Here is a 20,798-nt window from a genome sequence, read left to right as displayed (position 1 = left end):
ATACAAAAAGAAGGTAGTAAACTTGAAATAGGACTTGGCTGCGACGTAGAAAAATGTCGTGTTAATCATTATACTAACTTTTCCGATAATCTTTTTTGAATATTAGGATGCAAAACAGAATTAGGCATAAAAGATAATTTATATTTTCGTAAAATTATAATAAACGATTCCGGTGAATGCATGACTTTTCTCAAACTCGGATTTAAAATGGAAAACGGTAATCGAATTTATTATTATCAGAGTAAAGAGCCCTGTAGCCTGTGGCGTGGTATTCCAGATAAACTGTTCGTTTATTGTGATATTTGTAAATCTTATATAACCGGTAATGTACAAACCCTGCTTCTCCGAATAGTCCGGTCGAGTCACGCGAAATTACGCGTACGGGACGAATCAGGTGAAACATTTCTCTCTTCCATTTTATATTCCGTTGCGACAAACACGTTTCCGCAGAATCGAATTAGATATAAGAGATCAGCTCGGAAAAAAATACCATTTGAATTGGGGAACCTTGACGGTGACATTGAACTTCAGACGTGCTCAATAATTTTCATTAAAATACAGTTGAAATAAACGTAAGTCTGCAATAAACAAAAGAGGGAAAATTAATTTTACCATGAACTATGAAAAATATTACGAGATGCAAAGCGTAAGTGCTGGCGAAAGGGGTGGGGGAATTCCATGGGTTTTTGTCGGCTCGCCCTATCAACGCGGACATGGTATCGGAAGTTTTCTCGGAGGATTATTTAGAAAAATTTTACCTTATCTAAAGAAGGATGCGCGGGCTGTCCGTAAGGAGGCTTTAGGCGCGGGGATCAACGTAACGGAGGATGTCGAGAACCATACCCCGTTGAATGAGGCATTCAAAAATTGCTTCGCGGAATCGGGGAAAACCTCAAAAGAAAAGCCACAGAAAAAATAAAAGACCTGCTGAAAGGATCGGGATATAAAGTATCCGTAACAACTCCGATGCTTCAGTTTCCTCACGGATACCACGATCCACGCATCGCTAAGAGAATGTCGCTTTGTAAACGTAATCGTTCAGTCAAAAGAAAATCGAAAAAAAGTGTACGCAGAAAAAACGCTAAAAAGTCAAAAAAGGAAAAAAGTCACGGAACAACTCGAAAAACTAAAAAGTCATTCGGCACGAAACGCCCAACAGCAAGAAACGCAGTGTATTCGACATATTCTCGTAATCTTTGCACGAATTAGCGTTATCCATAGTACCTACGTCGTGATAAGTATGTCCTTCCTTCATACCCATTCGAGCGAGTATTTGAATAGTGAACTCGATCTCTTTTGCTTTATCGCTTACCCAGACTAGTATCGAGAGTGCTCAATGGATTTATTACAAGCCCGTAACATCGCTCGCAGACGATGCACCAATAGAATTTGTTATACCCGGGCATGGAGAAAACTACCTGGATCTCACGCACTATGCTAAGTTTGCGTATACGTATAGAAACGGGAACGTCGACAAATACCGCCACCGCCGCCGCCGCCGCCGCCGCCGCCGCCGCGGCGCCCACAGTAGGCCCTGTAAATCAACTGCTGCATTTTATGTTCAATCAAATTGACGTGTATTTCAATCAAAAACTCGTGTCACCTCCAAACAACGGTTACGCTTACCACGCATACATTGAGGCGTTATTAAATTATGCTTCACCCGCAAAAACTTCCCATCTCACCTCTTGTCTGTGAGACACGGATATTCCCGGTTTCATGGACGAGCCGGTAGATTCGCCAACAAATCAGACTCTCGTGAAACGCGCGCGTTACATTCAAAGAGGATGCGCGTTGGATCTCATAGGACATCTTCATTGCAACGTTTTTAATCAAGATAAATTCTTAATTAACGGGGTGGAAGTTAGAATAAGACTCGTACGTTTCAAAGATTCGTTTTGTCAAATGGAAACAAATTCCACGTCAAAAATCTGCATTCTCGACGCTAGCTTACTTGTAAGAAGAGCAAAAATAACTCCCGGAGTATTACTAGTGCATGCGAGAATGCTGAGTAAAACCACTTCCAAGTATCCCCTCACGAGAGTCAAAGTTAAAACGTTCACGATACACTCGGGTCTCGTGAGAGAATCGTTAGATAATGTAATACTTAGACAGCTACCGAAACAAATAATAGTTGGCTTTGTTGATAACAAAGTGTTTAACGGCGACAGAAAATTAAACTTGTTTAACTTCAAGAATTACGGCATAAATTTCCTTTCGCTTTACGCTGACGGAATGCAGATTCCAAGTTACAAGACCGTTACAACCGAGCTCAAGAAAGACGAACCGCTCTACATTGAAACCTTCGTATCACACCTTTTTTTCCGGAACAGGCATACATTTTTTGAACGAAGGAAATTCTATAAGCAGAGACGATTACTCTAACGAATATTGCTTTTTTGTTTTTGATCTTACACCCGATCTATCGGCTAATTGTGCTGGGCATTGGAACTTCGTGAAACATGGAAGCTTACGACTAGAAGTGAGATTCTAAAAGGCGCTTATCGCGACCGTTAATTGCATCGTGTATGCCGAGTTCGATAATGTTCTAGAAATTGATTCATCTCCGCAAGTCATAGTCGATTTTTCTGGGTAGTCTCTTATAACGCACATTAATCAACAACAAGAACATTGTTTGTAAAATGTTCACCCCCATCAGCTTTATCGTCACCATCATCATTAAACTACCGTATGCCTAAAAGAAAATTCCGTTTAGAACGAGACTTGGACGTAGTCGGTTCGGTTAAGAAAGCTTGCGTAAAGTATAAAACTATGGACATAGTCATTGACATTCAAGGTTTTTGCGATGCTGAGAACAATTTATTCCGAAAGAAGTCGCGGTTGTCGCTGTTAACACTCCAATCATTGGACAATGGATTATAATACGACCTTGCCCGTTTGACGAGTTGCCTGTAAAGGCAACTCGTCAAACGGGCAAGGTCGTATTATAATCCATTGAGACGTGAAAACAACTGGCTTACGCGCAATTATCACGGCATTGAGTGGTTCGACGGTGAAGTTAATCTCAAATATTTCAAGCAACATCTACGAGAAATTACTCGGCAAGCACGCTACATCTATAGCAGAGGACAAGAAAAGGCGCGTTACCTACACAATCTGCTATCCAGAAACGTATATAATTTGAAAGGCATTTCTCCCGCTTTCAAAAATTTACCTGATGTCGAGGAGAGTGGTCATCGATGCACGTACCACGGATTTCGTGCGAAAACAAATTTTCACTGCGCGTTGCGCAATGCTTACAAATTGAAACGCTGGTTAATCGAGCAAAATAGTAGTAGCTCGAGCCGCAGCAGTCTTCCTTCCGACAAAAACGACAGCAAAGAAGAAAAAGAAGAAGTAACATACAAAACAGCGTCGGCTATAGCCGAAGACGAGAAAATAATCCCACTGCCGTCGTATGAATTCACTCGAAATTTTACATGCGTTGCGCCAGTTGAATGTAGGATACTCGTACACGGGAGTCTATCCAGCCGACAAGCTACCGAAGATGTGGACGAGGTCGACCGCCATCGTTGCCAAGACCGATGATTACAATCAACCTGGCCAATATTGGGTTGGCCTTTTACATTGACAAACATGGAAATGGAACATATTTCGATAGCTACGGATTACTTCCTTCGAATTCTAGATTCCTCCTGTGATTGCGACAAACCTCGATCACGCATCAATAGAACACTACACAGTTACAAGAAGCGCTTTCTCAAACTTGTGGGCAATACTGCTGTGTTTTTTTATATTTCATGTGTAACGGCTATAATCTTAATCAGTTCCTCAATTTATTTTCTGTCAAATACGCATACAACGACCGACTAATTGTAGAATTATTTTACAAATTTTTTTTTATAATAAAAGAAAATGTGTGATAAAATCATTTGTATGCTACCTCATTCAATCATGTAACTTAAAAATATAAGAATATACTCGTAGATGTATGAAAAAAAGTTGAATGTTTCAATAAATACTCTTTTGTAACTTTTAAAATCAAATTATTTTTTTCACACGATCTGCCTAATGCCAAGATTCTATCTCCTGCACGTAGTAACGCTAAAATCCTAAAAGTGCTTCTTTTTGATAATTATTTTTTTCTAAACGTACCCTTTCTTTGAAAGCATATGTATATCGTAAAAGGCGTTTCCGTCCTTTTTATCGTAATTTCTAGATAAGGCCCTTTGACTTCTCAGGCCTCTTTTATCCGTTCCCCACTTTGCTACTAAATTTTTCCCAAAATACCTGTTTTTCAATCAATCCGCTTCTGGGGCAGCCGTGGGGGGAACCAATAAGCACACTCTAATTCCTCCCAGAGCCACCCTCTCATCCTTTTTACTTCCCAATAAAAACGCTCTTGATATCGTTAGGTCTTCCTCGCCCCGGTCCTGATGTCGTCAGGTCTTTCCCGCCCCCGCTCCAAATTTTGTTAGGCCCTTCCCTCCACTTAGCCCTTTTACTGCTATCGCGTCCCTCCCCCCCCCTCTCCCTTCCACTGATAAGACTGGTGCCAGTTTCCCCCTTCCCCCTGTGACGTCATCTGTTTTGACGCCCCATGGCTAACCATATACTAGTTATAATTAATGATAAAACTATCGCATGTAGGTAGAATGGACCATACTGAGTTGAAAAGTCCTGTACCACTTTGCAATCTTTACAATAATTAACGAGCTATAAATTAATAAAACATCCGAATTAGTCCCGCTCACCGCCAAACCCAAGCACGCAGGGCGGAAGTTTACTTGATAAAAATGATGGAGAACATTCACGACCAAGAGGGGGGGGGGGAGGGGAGGTCCAGCATTGCACGCCGTTTTTGCGTAGCCGCGCTGCCGCTAATAAACTCCCGCCCTGCACGCTTGGCAACCTCAATCGCGCGCTTGGATTTGGCGGTGGGCGGACTAATTCAGATATTTTATTAATTTATAACTCGTTAACTATTGCAAAGATCGCAAAGTGGTACAGGACTTTTCGACTCAGTTTTGTCCATTCTACGTACAAGCGAGAGATGTATCATTAATTATTAGAAACCCTTTATAAAAAATTTAAAAAAATATATATAAATTTAGTTAATCATTTCTGAAGTGTTCCAAGTACATGAGATTCAATTGCTTACTTTGCCAATTGGTTAATTTCATATAAAACTTTCTGATTGATTTAGAAAAACTAAGCTTTGATCGCTGTGATCACAATGTTATTAAACGGGATTTCGTTTTAATTTGGAAAAATCTAAGAAATATTTTAGAAAGTATACAAAAATTCTGAAAAATTTGGAATTTTATTGTATACAAATTCTGAACAATTATGAAAAATTTTAAGAATAATTTTCACCAGAGATACAATAAATGAGTCAAACTTAATTTATAGAAAAAGAATTGTATTGAAATTATTTTAATCCCCTTCCAATTCACAAAAGAAATTGCGTTAACTCGTAAGGAAATTAAAAAACAAATAATCGATCAATAAACGAACCGCAAACGGGCTTATAGCCATGGTAACATCTCCAATAATATGGTACAAAATATTCCGAGAACATAGGGCACTCCGTAGCGTCATAGCACCAATCATGCATCTTGCAACACCTGGAACATTACATTTTGTTCAATTGATATTTGTTTTGTGTGAAGATAAAAATACGATTGTAATTGGCATTTTCTTTTCTTTATAGAAAAATGATAAAATTTTGATAAAATTTCGATGAATTTGTTATTTCATTAAATTTCACAAAATTTCAATGAATATTCAATGAAATTTTAATTACATTTTGCTTAAAAAATTATTTACTGTGTTTAATAAAAAATAGATGACACTTGAATAATTTTTTAAAAATACAAATAAATTTTTAATGCAAAATTATCGATACAGGAGAGTGGACTAAATCGGATTGTGTTCCAAATATGTACTTTTAATTTAATTGAATATGATTTGCAGAATGATAAGCAAATTTGCAGATGATAAGCAGATTTGCGTGTCATTTATAATGTAAAGTCCTTATAAGATACCGAACATGTAACAACAGTTTGACAGTTCTCCATCATAACATTCATAGAATAAATGCGAATACGTGTTTTTAGCTATCATGTGAAAAAAAAATAAAAATTCTTACAAATTATTATTTAAAATATATTAAAATTTTGAAAGGTAATTGGTTTAAGAATTAAAAAGTGTAGAATTCAAAAATATCAAGCATTTTGTCATCATTTTTGTGGTTTACTGTAAAAGTTTCAAAGTTCAAAAGGTCTCGTGTCCAAATTGGACTTTTACATTGGAATTGCAACCTGATCGTAGACCATCACTGGTGATCGGTTGACCAAATCCGGTTCTAGAAATGTTAAATTAGTACATAGCACGCGTAGCTACGCCTCGTGGTGAAAATAGCGTCCGAAGTCAAGACCGGCGAAGTTTGGCTCCTTGATGCATACGGTATTTTATGCAATGGAAGTACGTTTTTCGCGCCATTTCAGGCAAAAGAAGCGCGTGGCGTTTTCCTGTCACTATCTGTCCCGGTTACAGGTTATGAGAGATCAGTGTACTACCTTTGCTTATGTATTTCGACCCTACGCTCAGCGCATGCGTCACGAAATGCTCACAGTTTCTTAACAAAAGTGCGCATGCTCACAATACGGAAATGTTTGTCACAAAAGATTGCCCACTTACGCCCATGTCCTGGGAGGACACGAAAATCGTGCTTCTATTGCATAAAATATTATGAGTTATCAGACACGGAATAATTGAAGTTTATTGTTTTCAACTTTAATTATAATAACAATATTATGACATGATAGGGAAACGGTTCAATTATATAAACTATTATTAATTTGTTTTTTTAAATAGAGTTTTTATTTTTGACTGTTAAATTGCTCGTTTTTACTCAATACTAAAAAAAAACATTAAAATATTCTAAAATTTTAATTAAAAGACGATAAAAATAGAAGTGTGATTTGGACCAAGGTATGGTTCCAAATCGGACTGGAAAAAGTGTTTTTACATTTTTCATTATATTTCAACACTGGTGAAAGGTATATCAAAATAATTTCAAGCAAAAATGAAGGGAATTAAATTATCATTTCAATGGTATCTTCGGTTTTATTATCTTTATTTGCGCCTTATAAAGAACAAAAACTCCGTAAATAGATCCGATTTATCATACTTTCTCTTATTATTTAACAAAAAAGTTAGGAAATTTTATTGAAATTAAAAAAAATTTTTAATAAAATTGCAACGAAAGATCGTAAATACTTTGTAAATTAACATTTTATTGAGATTGAAATAAATTTTTGATGAAATTGCAATGAAAACTTGCACATATTCCGTAATGATAAATTAACGATATTTTATTGAAATTGTAAATGAGAAAGTGATATTATGGAATCTTATTTACATTTTATTTTTCACATTTTATAACTTTGTTGATAATTAATATTTTATATTGAAACTTAACGATTATATTAAAATGTTGTTTAATAGAGACTAGGCGGCGATGTGGCATAAGGAGTTGCGAGTTTGCTTTCCATTTCAAAGTTTCGGGTTCAAATCTACCCAGAACAGTATAGTTTTAAATCGCGGTTTTTAATCGATTTAAAAGCGATCGCTACCTCTCGAAAGCAAAGGCAAACAATCGAGAGTAACTCTGCCCAGAAAAATCTCTTCTAATAGGTTGTTTGGAAACTTCTGAAGTGAAGCTAGCACTCCAACTATTAAAAAAATTGAGAATATTGAGATTTAACTCACACTCATATTCGAGAGTGTAGTACGAACATAGACGTGGAATATCCTTATTGAGGCGGCCATTGTTAAAATCTCAATGGCACAGTAGCTTATTTATTGCTAATTTATTGCCTTAGTCTCGAATTTATTGTTCTTACCTATTTCCTGGAAATTACAATCAAAACTGGGGGTGCTGACACTGCTGACTTACTCTAGCACCCCCACTCCGGAAAAAAGATATAGAGTATTGTAGATAAAAAAAAAACACTAAAATTTTACACTAATTAATTACTCTAAAATATTGTAAAGAGATATTAAAAATAAAGTAAACTTGTTCAATATTTGTTGCTCGCAGTTTAAGTTAACAAACTCGATGGACAGTGGTGGTGCCAGCGTATCATACAAGAATAAAGTACAGGGTGAGCCATTTGAATCTATCACCCCAAATATTTCCGTTCCCTTGCATTTTACAAGAAAATGTTTCAGACAAAAGTTGTATGGTTTCGAGGGGGACATAAGATGGTGTCATTAATGTAATCTTGAATAGTGGCTTGAAGGTCACGTAAAGGTCACCTTTAATTTTTTTAATAAAACTGCCTATTTTTTATTGCATTTTCTTGTAGCTTATCTCAAGACGTTTCCAAAACACTATAAACAAATGTTTTTTCGTTAAGTGATTTTCGAGTTGTGAGTCATCTGAATTTATCACCTCCAACAACTCGTTTGGGTGGCCAAGTATCAAAAAAAGTTTCATATAAAAGTTGTAGGGTTTCGAGGGGGAACCAAAATGGCGTACCTTTCAACTTTGGGTTTTGACCGGAAGTGGGTTACTTTAACCGGAAGTGGTTTTTTAAAATGGAAACCCCCCTTTTTGACACCGGAAAATGAAAGAGCGGAAAATTTTACGTTCAGATATGACCTTGGCTGTTTAAAAAATTTCAAGATGGCGGATGAAATTTTTAGCCGAAATTAATAGAAATTACTACTCTTAGCACTATCCAGGAACAACGGCGTGGACGTGGTAGTTTTTTGTTCCCTTTGGGATACTTTATTTACGTGAGTCCCCTTGCCTCTCACTATCGGGGTGCTTTATTTAGCGAATTAAATGTTTGAAATTACGTCCATTTTCTTGAATGCATAGGTCGATACGCCTTCTGAATGATGTGACTGTTCTCAAAAGAATTTCTTGAGATATTGCGGCACAAGCAGTCCGAATACGTTCCTTCATATTCTCCTTGGTTGTTGGTTTTTCGCTATAGACAATATTTTTCAGCATTTCCCACAAGAAAAAATCGGGAGAAGTTAGATCTGGCGAACGAGGAGGCCACGCGACTGCGCCCAATCTCCCAATTTATCTACCATTGTATTGGTTATTCAAATAATTTCTTACAATATTTGAATAATGTGCTGGCGCACCATCCAATTGAAGCCACATCCGTTCTCTGGTGAATAAATCAACATCTTTCAATAGTACCGGTAAATCGTCTCGAAGAAACTGCAAAAAGTTTTGTCCGTTTACATTTTCTTCAAAAAAATAAGGACCTATTAAATAGCCATTTACAATGCCACACCAGATCATTAAAGACCAACGATTTTGAAAATTAGTTGAACGAAACCAATGGGGATTTTCATCGGACCAGTAGTGACAATTATGTCTATTTAAAGTTCCATTGCTAGTAGTGACAATTATGTCTATTTAAAGTTCCATTGAAAGTTGCCTCATCCGAAAAGAGTACGTATTGGAAAAAGTTTTCATTTTGTTGGATCATTTGCAGAGCCCATTCACAAAAATTTACACGAAGTAAATAATTAAAATTCATTAAAATTAAAATGTTGTGTCAACGTAATGTGATATGCATGAAATTTTCTCGCCTTTAATATTTTTGCAACTGTTCGCTGAGGTATGCCAATTTCTCTTTCGATTTGACGAGTGCTAATATGACGATCGAGATAAATTTTCGCTAAAATGGTTATAACATGATTATCATTAACATCATATTCATGATGTCGTGATCGGCGAACCATAGACCCATCACTTACTCTCTGCATAAGGGTTTTAATGGTTACCCTAGTCCCGACCCTAACGATGCGCCACTAGTTCATGTAGCTCTTCGGCTAGGTTGCTATAACCATGACTACATATCATCCTGCAATCAAAAAGCAGACGTAAATGCTAAAATAGCAACGATATCTCCGCTTATTTGTATCTATTGAGAAATCAATACTTTTAGAACTCAAGTAATTACCTATCTTTAATATGGCAGCCTACCCACCAAACGAAATCGTGGACATGATCCAAATATTGGAGGAATGTAGGAATAATTTTTCGAGAGCTGAACGTCTGTATGCTCAACGTTATCCTGATAGACGGCATCCAACTAGGGTAAACATTAAAACCCTTATGCAGAGAGCAAGTGATGGGTCTATGGTTCGCCGATCACGACATCATGAATATGATGTTAATGATAATCGTGTTATAACCATTTTAGCGAAAATTTATCTCGATCGTCATATTAGCACTCGTCAAATCGAAAGAGAAATTGGCATACTTCAGCGAACAGTTGCGAGAATATTAAAGGCGAGAAAATTTCATGCATATCACATTACGTTGACACATTTTAATTTTAATGATTATTTACTTCGTGTAAATTTTTGTGAATGGGCTCTGCAAATGATCCAACAAGATGAAAACTTTTTCTGGTACGTACTCTTTTCGGATGAGGCAACTTTCAATGGAACTTTAAATAGACATAATTGTCACTACTAGCAATGGAACTTTAAATAGACATAATTGTCACTACTGGTCTGATGAAAATCCCCATTGGTTTCGTTCAACTAATTTTCAAAATCGTTGGTCTTTAATGGTCTGGTGTGGCATTGTAAATGGCTATTTAATAGGTCCTTATTTTTTTGAAGAAAATGTAAACGGACAAAACTTTTTGCAGTTTCTTCGAGACGATTTACCGGTACTATTGAAAGATGTTGATTTATTCACCAGAGAACGGATGTGGCTTCAATTGGATGGTGCGCCAGCACATTATTCAAATATTGTAAGAAATTATTTAAATAACCGATAAAATGGTAGGTAAATTGGGAGATTGGGCGCAGTCGCGTGGCCTCCTCGTTCGCCAGATTTAACTTCTCCCGATTTTTTCTTGTGGGAAATGCTGAAAAATATTGTCTATAGCGAGAAACCAACAACCAAGGAGAATATGAAGGAACGTATTCGGATTGCTTGTGCCGCAATATCTCAAGAAATTCTTTTGAGAACAGTTACATCATTCAGAAGGCGTATCGACCTATGCATTCAAGAAAATGGACGTAATTTGAACATTTAATTCGCTAAATAAAGCACCCCGATAGTAAGAGGCAAGGAAACTCACGTAAATAAAGCACCCCAAAGGGAACAAAAAACTACCACGTCCACGCCGTTGTTCCTGGATAGTGCTAAGAGTAGTAATTTCTATTAATTTCGGCTAAAAATTTCGTCCGTCATCTTGGATCCGCCATTTTGAATTTTGTAAATCTGACTTCAGATTCGTGATCAACAACCCCAAAAACCCTCGTAAATTTAATTTGGTGAAAATCGGTTTACTAAAACTTTTGTCCGCCATCTTGAAATTTTTAAAACAGCCAAGGTCTTATCTGAACGTAAAATTTTCCGCTCTTTCATTTTCCGGTGTCAAAAAGGGGGGTTTCCATTTTAAAACACCACTTCCGGTTGAAGTAACCCACTTCCGGTCAAAACCAAAAGTTGAAAGGTACGCCATTTTGGTTCCCCCTCGAAACTCTACAACTTTTATATGAAACTTTTTTTGATACTTGGCCACCCAAACGAGTTATTGGAGGTGATAGATTCAGATGACTCACAACTCGAAAAACACTTAACGAAAAAACATTTGTTTATAGTGTTTTGGAAACGTCTCGAGATAAGCTACAAGAATATGCAATAAAAAATAGGCAGTTTTATTTAAAAAATTAAAGGTGACTTTTACGTGACCTTCAAGCAACTATTCAAGGTCACATTAATGACACCATCTTATGTCCACCTCGAAACCAACTTTTGTCTGAAACATTTTCTTGTAAAATGGAAGGGAACGGAAATATTCGGGGTTATAGATTCCAATGGCTCACCCTGTATATGAAGTAAATTAATTGCCGTGTTAATTTTAATATTGTAACGTTGCGCCCTCCACCGTGCCGCCACTTCACCTCCGGTCCGAACATCTGACTGTCGTTTGCAAATTAAACACGTGCGTGCGCCCAGGCCAACCTCGCCGTGATCACGTACCACCACGTGCGCCCGGCGCGCCACGCGCCGCGTTTGGCAAGCGTTCCCACTCCGGCCGGCCCGGCCGCGCGCGTTGATTGGTGCGTCCAACCGCGCGGACCGATAGATAAGCTGGCAGTGGGGTGCTGAAGTCAGATCGCTCCGAGCCACTGATTTCCAACTTACTCCTCTCCAGCGCCGAGTATCTTCGGTACCTTCCTCGCTTGGGCATTCACGAACATTTCCTCGGGAACGGGGATTCTTGTTTTAACCACTTTATGACAGGTATCTTCGTCGTTTCTAGCGGCTGGGAATACTCGGCCAATCCAATCCGCCTTCCGCGACGGGTATTCTCATCGCTTTCGCGGCCGGGTATTCTCGGCCAATAGGAACCGTCCGTCCCGCACGTCCGTTCTCGGAGATTCTTGAAACTGACACCGTCGTCGGGGATACTAGATGCCGTCCCCTGTATACGGCTCAATCGTAAATCAACCCCCACGGAGTGACAGCACCCCGCGGGGCGAGATCACTTAGATCTCCGCTGCCGACTACCCTTGCGGATCGCGAAACCGTCTGCTACGTTGCGCGCCGCCGATTCCGCGATCGCGATCGGCCGTCGCGCCGGCCAATCGCGGCCCGTTTAACCGTTTTCTAAGTTTGCCGCTTCACGTTAACTCCGTTTAACAAGTGCTTTCGCGCACGTATTCACCTCAATTACAAAAATCCGTTCACTTTCTTACAACCGTTGTACGAACCCACGATATTTTTAGTTAACCGTTTATTCGAGTCCGTTTATTTTGCTTACAACATTTGTGCAAATCAGTTTATCTTTTGATTTATTTGTTTGTTTGTGTAATTTGATCGAACGCTTGTTTATATTTCTTTATAGTTGAATTATATTAAAGATAAATATATGTACACTTTTGTATCTTTCATACTTCAAATCACGAAGTTATCATTTCTCAAACCCTGGCATCCGACGAGCACATCCGAGCAACCTATCTCAATATCTTGCACCAGAAAGTACCAGCGTTACAATATTAAAATATTTCCTGAATTTATTGCTTTTAAAGTAATCCATCTGTTTATCTCGACTTTGTTAAGTGACTGCACAATTGGTTTTGCCGAAAAATGATTTATTTTGTTATAAAGGAAAGTTATAAAGGAAGTTATATGAAGTTATAAAAGAAAACGAAAAATTGTCCATAAATCCACTTTTTCTTTAAAAAAATCATATTTTTGCAACAAAAAAAAAAAATCATTTAAGGACTTTAAAATACGACGTTTTAAAACTAAAAAGTCACATTTAAAAACAAGTTATGGCATTGTTATTCTTTTATAATAAGTAGTTTTAGATGTATAAAAATTCACTTTCTTTTCAAATCATATTTTTGCAACAAAAAACTTTTAAGGACTTTACAGTACGGCGTTTTAAAGCTAAAGAGTCAAACTTTCACAAAAAATTATGTTATTGTTATTCTTATTAAAAAATATTATGTAACAAGGCAAATGTAAAGGATGTTTGATTAATTCAAGATGTCTAAAATTGAAAATTAATGTGCTTCATGATATATTTTGGACTCTGTGCAGAAGCTGCTTTTTCCGTAACACTATATAATATTTAAACTTTAGAATACATGTGAGTAATATACGTGAACGGATTTGTTTTGTTCGTTTTTTTTTTATACAATAAGATTACTTACAAAAAAGTTACACTCACATACTATACAGGGTGATTCAGAATAACCCGTTGTCTTTTAAGGGACGTATTCCTGGTCGAATTCTAAGACGATTTTTCCTTTGCCAAAAATTTGTCAGACGCTTAGATTTTAAAATATCAGCCGATTAAGTTAGCGTATCAAAGGTCGAATACAGATGGTACGCAGAGGCGGCGCACTCACCGTTACGCGCGAGTGTGTCGTGAGGTGCCTGCTGCGCTCAGCTGATATAACACACAAGTATTTCTCCCTTCTCACTCTCTCACTCTCTCTCTCTCTCTCTCTCTCTCTCTCTCTCTCTCTCTCTCTCTCTCTCTCTCTCTCTCTATCACATCACAATGCTAGCTTTAACTTAAAAATGTAATTAATTTTCATCTTAATTTTAATGATTTTAATAAGAGAAAGGGAAATTTTAATAAGAGCCAGAAAATTTTTTGTACAGTCGAAGACTCGAACAAAGAATTGCACGAAATCTACAAAAATATTTATATCTCGAGTTTTTAGAAACAGTAGTTCTTTTTTTGTCACAAAGAGAGAGAAGGGGGGGAGGAAAAAGAGAGGAGAGCACGTGCGCGCGTGCTTGCACGAACAAGTTTGGACATGCATTTACTTACGTATTATTCTGTATAGCGATCAAGTTGTCTCCACGATGAGACAGACCAAAATTTCCTTGATTCCCTCGTAAATTATCATTTTAATATCATAATACACAATTCATTCACTTGATCAATAAAACTTGAGTAACTAATTAACGATGACTTCGAGTAACGATCACTGTAAATAATTATTAGTCATTCGGCGTGCGAAAATATGTAGCTCGATAAAACTCGTGTTTACGCGCGACGAACAGATAACACGTGTTTACTCGACAACAGGAAAGAGCCGCCGATTGATTTTATGAGATACGTTATGATCGAATATGAATGCGTGATTGGTCAAACAGAAGTTAGAACGCGGCAATTTAAAAATAAAATAGTGATTAATATTGTTTTTAATAATAAAATTTATTGAAAAATATTTTTCTATTTATTTTATTAAAATTATTTTTTTATATCAAGAGATTCTACATTGAGAAAAAAAGTTATTAAATTTTAATAAATATTTGTTTGAATACTTGCAATGACATAATTTATTAAATGTAATTAAATATCTAGATTTTGTGCAATTCTTTGTTCGATTCTTCGACTGTATAAAGAATTTCCTGGCACTTCTCTTATTAAAATCATTAAAATTAAGGAGAAAATTAATTACATTTTTAAGTTAAAGCTAGCATTGTGATGTGACAGAGAGAGAGAGAGAGAGAGAGAGAGAGAGAGAGAGAGAGAGGGGGGGGGAGAGAGGGGGGAGAGAGAGAGAGAGAGAGAGAGAGAGAGAGAGAGAGAGAATGAGAGAGAGAGAGAGTGAGAGGGGAAAAAGACTTGTGTGTTGTATCAGCTGAGCGCAGCAGGCACCTCACGACACACCCGCGCGTAACGGTGAGTGCGCCGCTCCTGCGTACCATCTGTATTGGACCCGTGATACGCTAACTTAATCGGCTGATATTTCAAAATCTAAGGGTCTGACAAATTTTTGGCAAAGGAAAAATCGTCTTAGAATTCAACCAGGAATACGTCCCTTGAAAGACAACGGGTTATTCTGAATCACCCTCTATACGTTCCATTGACCTCAACAAAACTTTATTGTCGTGCCGTTTGAATTCTAGTTGAAAAAAAATTGATCAACCGTATCAATCGAAAGGGGATATTTCAAACTTTTTTTACATCCTAGTCCGAGCCTTCTATCTCATTCTGTCTTCACACAGCAAGCGATTGAAATTTCATAAGGGGTTTCACAGACCCACTAATGTGTTTAAGGGTTAAATTTGTGTAGAATTTTCTAGAACTTTTGACTCTGTCAGGGCAGAGCTAAAATAGGTGAACGTACTGGTCGATACCATCGATGACATAACCAGATCCTAAGAATCCGCAGTAACAGCCATATCCTTTGTAAACTAAGGGATTACATCCTGTGGCACATACTACCATGTTATAAAGGTGTATCACTCCTCTTTTATATCTTGCATGACCGTTGTTTTCTTTTCCGCTCGTTCTGAAATCATGTATAGAAGAAAATATTAACATATTAGTATTATCACGGCAGAAAAATATTAACATATTAGTATTATCTTGGCAGAAAAATATTTTACAAAATTCTATACAAACTTAAGAAATGCTACAAAAATTTACAAAAATGCTGGAACTATAACACTTGTTAGTTAATAATTAAATACACATTTCTTTGAAAAAATAAATATTTTTTCTAAAAAATAAATAATTTCTACAAAGTTCTATTTTTAGTAGAATTTTGTACTTATCAATAGACATTTTTTCTACCATTCCTTACAAAAATAATTCATCGTTTTTGGCCCGTTTTTAGCACTTGAAAATGGTCAATATGAGTGGTGAAAACGTGCAATCCGCTCAATGAGTATGATCCGTTTCTAGGTCGCAAACAGGAACTTTTCCGGAAAAATGATTGCTTAAAGCGGTTACATACGAGTATATCTGAGTAGTAATAATGTATAGTTATAAGTATTTTTGAATAGTGAAAACGTGCAGTGTGTAAATTTGAGGTGTACAAATGTATATTTAGCTACGAGTGCAAAATACTCATCTAGCACTCATAAGCACTCACGCCTGCAGTAGTTTTCAAACTTAGGCCAAAAATTTTAGTCTGTTCCTGTTTATTTTTTAATTTTTTTAGAAATATTTACCTATATATTTTTTTCCGTTTTTTAACAGATCTTATTATTCTTATAGCTTAATCTGTATTCACTGTTTTGCATATAAGATTTTTAATTTACTAAATACAATTACGCATTATTTTATAACTTTAAAAATGCATTGGCGGGATTCGAACCTAAGATCTGGGAACAGTAACTTAATACGCTAATACTAATTTAATCGTACACTTGGAATATTGTTAATAAAAAGTTATATTTGAAGTGAAGCTGATTTGAACATGAAGAAACTTGCGTGTTAATTGCCACTAACAGTAAACACTTTTACTAACCCTTTGATTATTTAGCCTTAGATATTTTTATAATAAACTATATAAATAACTCAAACCTGTGTCTATCCATAGCCAAACCAATAAAGAGAGTTAAAAAAATAACAATTGGAAATAATACTGGAGCATAAAGAATTATTGACGTAAAAAACACATTACAGAAATCAATTTTGCAACTAATTGTTATAAATAAATTATTAAAAATTGACTGTAGAGGAAAATTGATTACGCCAATCGATTCTACGGAAAAAATTACTAACGAAATGTATATGACTCTTTCTTAAAACATTCATATTTTATGCAAAAAAATAAACTATGTAAATAATTAAAATTCGTTCCTTCTCATGACCAGACTGATAAAAGTAGCCAAAGAACAATTAGATATAGGACCTGAGCATGAAAAAACATTATTGACGTAAAGAGTACGTTACAAAAGTCAATTTTGCAAATTAATTGTTATAGACAAATTATTAAAAATTGATTGTAAAGAGAAACTGCTCCAATCGATTCAACGGGGAAAAATTACTAAAGAAACATATATGATGGTTTCTTAATGGTTATAATTGTTATAAACAAATCAGTTTATTAGTTTTTGCAATATGCTTTTTATGTCAATAATGTTCTTTTATGTTTTGATACTATTTCTAATTATTATTTTTTAAATATCTTTGCTGGTTTAATCTTGGGTTTTAATAAGTTAAAACAAAAATTAAAAATTTTTTTTCTGTAAAAAGTTACGGAATGATTTAATTAAATTTTGCTTATTTTTGAAAAAAAGAAATTTTTATTTAAACATACTTTTTAGGTATAATTATCTTGGAATGAAAGTAAAATTCAAACTGGGTCCTATACGGGTTGTAACTAGGCAGCCTAAATTATACTACTACAACTATACCCTGAAAGGGCTTGAGTTTGGCAAACCTTTATTTTGTATACCTCAGTAATATCCATACGGAGACTGTATTAAATATGAATTAATTCCGAATAAATTTCTGGGACGCTGCACATCTTGAAATAGCACAAATCATTAAAAATTATAATTAATATATAATTAACATATAAAAGAGAAGAAGGTATTATGGCTACTGTCGATAATATGGCTACCTCTCTTATTTCCGTCATTAGGTGACGTATTTTAACCAGTGTTTCCACCAAGTGGTTTAAAATTTCTCTTCTCCTCCTCCTAAATTTTCCCTTTTTTCCGACATTCTACCTTGAATTTTCCTTGTATTTTCCTTTACATAAAAAAATGTTAGCGATTTTATTATTTAAGAGTAGTTTGCGTCTAAAGTCTTTATTTTAATAAAAAATTTTTGAATTTATATTTAAATCATTTATTTTGTTTCTTTATAATTGTTTATAATTTCTTTATATCTTACAAGTGTTATCCTCAGGCGTCAGGTTAAACTTAAGTTAATGCTTTTAATTCAGAAAAAGAAAATAGATTATGTCTACTTTCAATCAAATTGATTAAAAATCTATTTTTAACAATAACAAGAATAAATAAGGAAAATAAACAAACATCTTTTAAAAATAAAAATTCATCAATTTTTTAATGTTTAATAACAAAACAATACAGAATCACAGATATCTAATAAGATTGCCAACTTCTTAAATTCAATCGATCGAATCCCTCAGGTGTAGAGTGAGGAAATATAGGAATTATAACAACCTCAGCCAATCAGACGATGCTATCAACTCCTAATTGGCTGTTCCTTATTTCTATAGTAGTTACACTCAAAAAGGGATTTATTAATATGGATAACTATATGTTCTTTATTATTTTCTCGAGTTTGTGTAATTTTCCCTCATTTTTCCTTTTTTCTTTTCTTCCCTCAAAAGTTCAAAAATTCTCCGAAATGGGAAAATTTCCCTCAAAGTGAAAACACTGATTTTAACAATTGCTTTTGGAATTATTTGTATAGTAGCTCACCATTTTTTAGTGATGCTATATGCCAATATATAATGACTGACAATTGTTATAAGACATTTTTACTTTTGAGCACTTCTAAATTTTTTCAAGACACACTTTAATCTTTAATTACATACCTTTCCTCATTATTCTTAAATTTGAGTGTATCATTACACGAAGGTACATACACTCGAGTGTTTTTCTATTATTTATCTTTTTATTCAGTTATACATATTTCGAGTTGTACAAAGTTAAAACAATAACATGGAATTTCCATTAATATAATTTTTTAAGCGAAATTTTTATATTAAAATATTTCTTCGATAAATCATTCTACAGAGCGGTGTTTAGAAACATTAGAGACATTATTTTATGTTTGTTGTTTAATGTTAAACAGGGATAAAATAATATAATTTTTAATAAAATTTCTAATGGTATTTCTAAAGCTTGTGAACGCAGAAAAATTCTAAACTAAAAAATTCTAAACAATGGAAAATTAAAAGAATATAATTTTGTAACAAGGTACTGTGATTCTTTTAAACTAAACAGATTTTTTGAAATTATTTTTATGGATAACCATATTACAACCACTTTTTTTCTTCCACCGATTATGCAGTGCATTAGATTTTTATAAATCACGTTCTAAATAATAAATATTTTTTTACTTTGAGTCTAGAATCTGTTAAACAACACTCTGATAATTGTAATCGTTCAAGTTTCAATAGAAAATATTAATTATAAACAAAATTATTTAATAAAATAAAAATGGGTACCATATTACTCTCTTCTCCTTTAGTTATTAAAATTTTTACTGAATCACGCTATCCCAAACATGCGTGCGCGTGCGTGTGTGTGTGTACAATTGTATATGTTAATGCTGATAGGTGTGAATTGATAGCTTGATTGATCTTTGTACGAACAATGTTTTTATTCTGGCTAATGTATACATGAGAACTCTGAGAGAGGCGCGCGCGTCCTTCAATGCGTAGTCGCGCGTGGGAAAACGAATTTGTTCTTTCTTGTTAATGAACAAGAAAGAACGAAAATTTCCGGTTTCCTTGAAAGACTTGACTTTCAATAAAATAATATATAATTAATATAATAGTTGATATAATAAAATGATGATTAAATGATACTGAAATTGAATACATTCAAATTGTGAATCTCTCGTGAGGGCAGATATTAAAAAAAAAATAAAATAAAACGTTACTTGGTGCTGGTCTTTTACATTTTTTCCTGATTGTCGTATATTGGGAGGAGACAAACATCTCTTGCAGCTCGTTTGAAGAATCCTCTCGCAGTGCGGACTGTGACTATTTTAACGACTTCGTCTTTTCCATGGTGGACCTCGGTAATGCGAGCTATCGTCCAGTGAAGTGGTGGTACGTTTTTCTCTTTTAACAGAACAAATAATACCTGGATAAAGATTGTCCGATGGGTGAGCCCACTTATGTCGACGTTGCAGTTCCTGCAAGTACTCAATGTGTCAACGATTCCATATAGACTGTCTCAACTTTTGTAAAAGTTGCCATCTGGATAGTTTGTTATCTGGTGTGACTAAAAAATTGTCCTCCACAGGTAGCAATAATGAATCCCCAACCAAGAAATGGGCGGGAGTTAGAACAGCTAAATCGTCCGGATTCTTGGTCATTGGACAAAGTGGACGCGAATTCATTATCGCCTCGATTTCAGTTAAGATGGAATAGAATTCTTCGAAAGTCAGAATCTGACGTTGAGTGACAGCGTAGAAGTGCTTTTTAACTACCTTCACTGCTGCTTCCCATAATCCGCCAAAATTTGGGGATCGTGGCATGAATTGCTATTGAATTTGTTGTTGCGCTAAATACTGCGAAATTGATTCGCTCTCCTTTTGAAAAAACGTGTAGAGCTCTTGAAGCTGTCGGGCTGCTCCAACAAAGTTCGTCCCGTTATCGGATAATGTTTGATTACAGAGTCCTCTTCTTGCTGTAAAACGCCGTAAAGCAGCGATAAATGCCTTCGTTGACAAGTCTGTCACCGATTCTAGATGCATTGCCTTAGTAGCACAGCACACAAACTCTGCTATCCATGCCTTTCTTGTGACCATCTTGCCTCTTCTGCCACTCTCTCGAATTAAGAAGGGTCCTGCGTAGTCAGT

General features: G+C 35.6%; 1 protein-coding gene across 2 annotated transcripts in view; it reads right to left on the bottom strand.

Annotated features, from left to right (window-relative positions):
• LOC105208171 overlaps positions 1–20,798 on the bottom strand; it is a 105,973-nt gene that overhangs the window by 42,300 nt on the left and 42,875 nt on the right. For both annotated transcript variants that reach the window (XM_026140202.2, XM_039446610.1), the window contains exons 5-6: positions 15,625–15,789; positions 5,479–5,588 (exon numbers count right to left, since the gene is read on the bottom strand). In XM_026140202.2, coding sequence (XP_025995987.1) covers positions 5,479–5,588; positions 15,625–15,789 — 275 coding nt within the window. The remainder of the gene's footprint in view (positions 1–5,478; positions 5,589–15,624; positions 15,790–20,798) is intronic.

The sequence above is a fragment of the Solenopsis invicta genome, chromosome 3, assembly GCF_016802725.1.
Source record: "Solenopsis invicta isolate M01_SB chromosome 3, UNIL_Sinv_3.0, whole genome shotgun sequence".
NCBI lineage: Eukaryota > Metazoa > Arthropoda > Insecta > Hymenoptera > Formicidae > Solenopsis > Solenopsis invicta.
The sequence above is the reverse complement of the archived record's forward strand: the minus strand, read 5'-3'. Positions and strand labels throughout refer to the sequence as shown.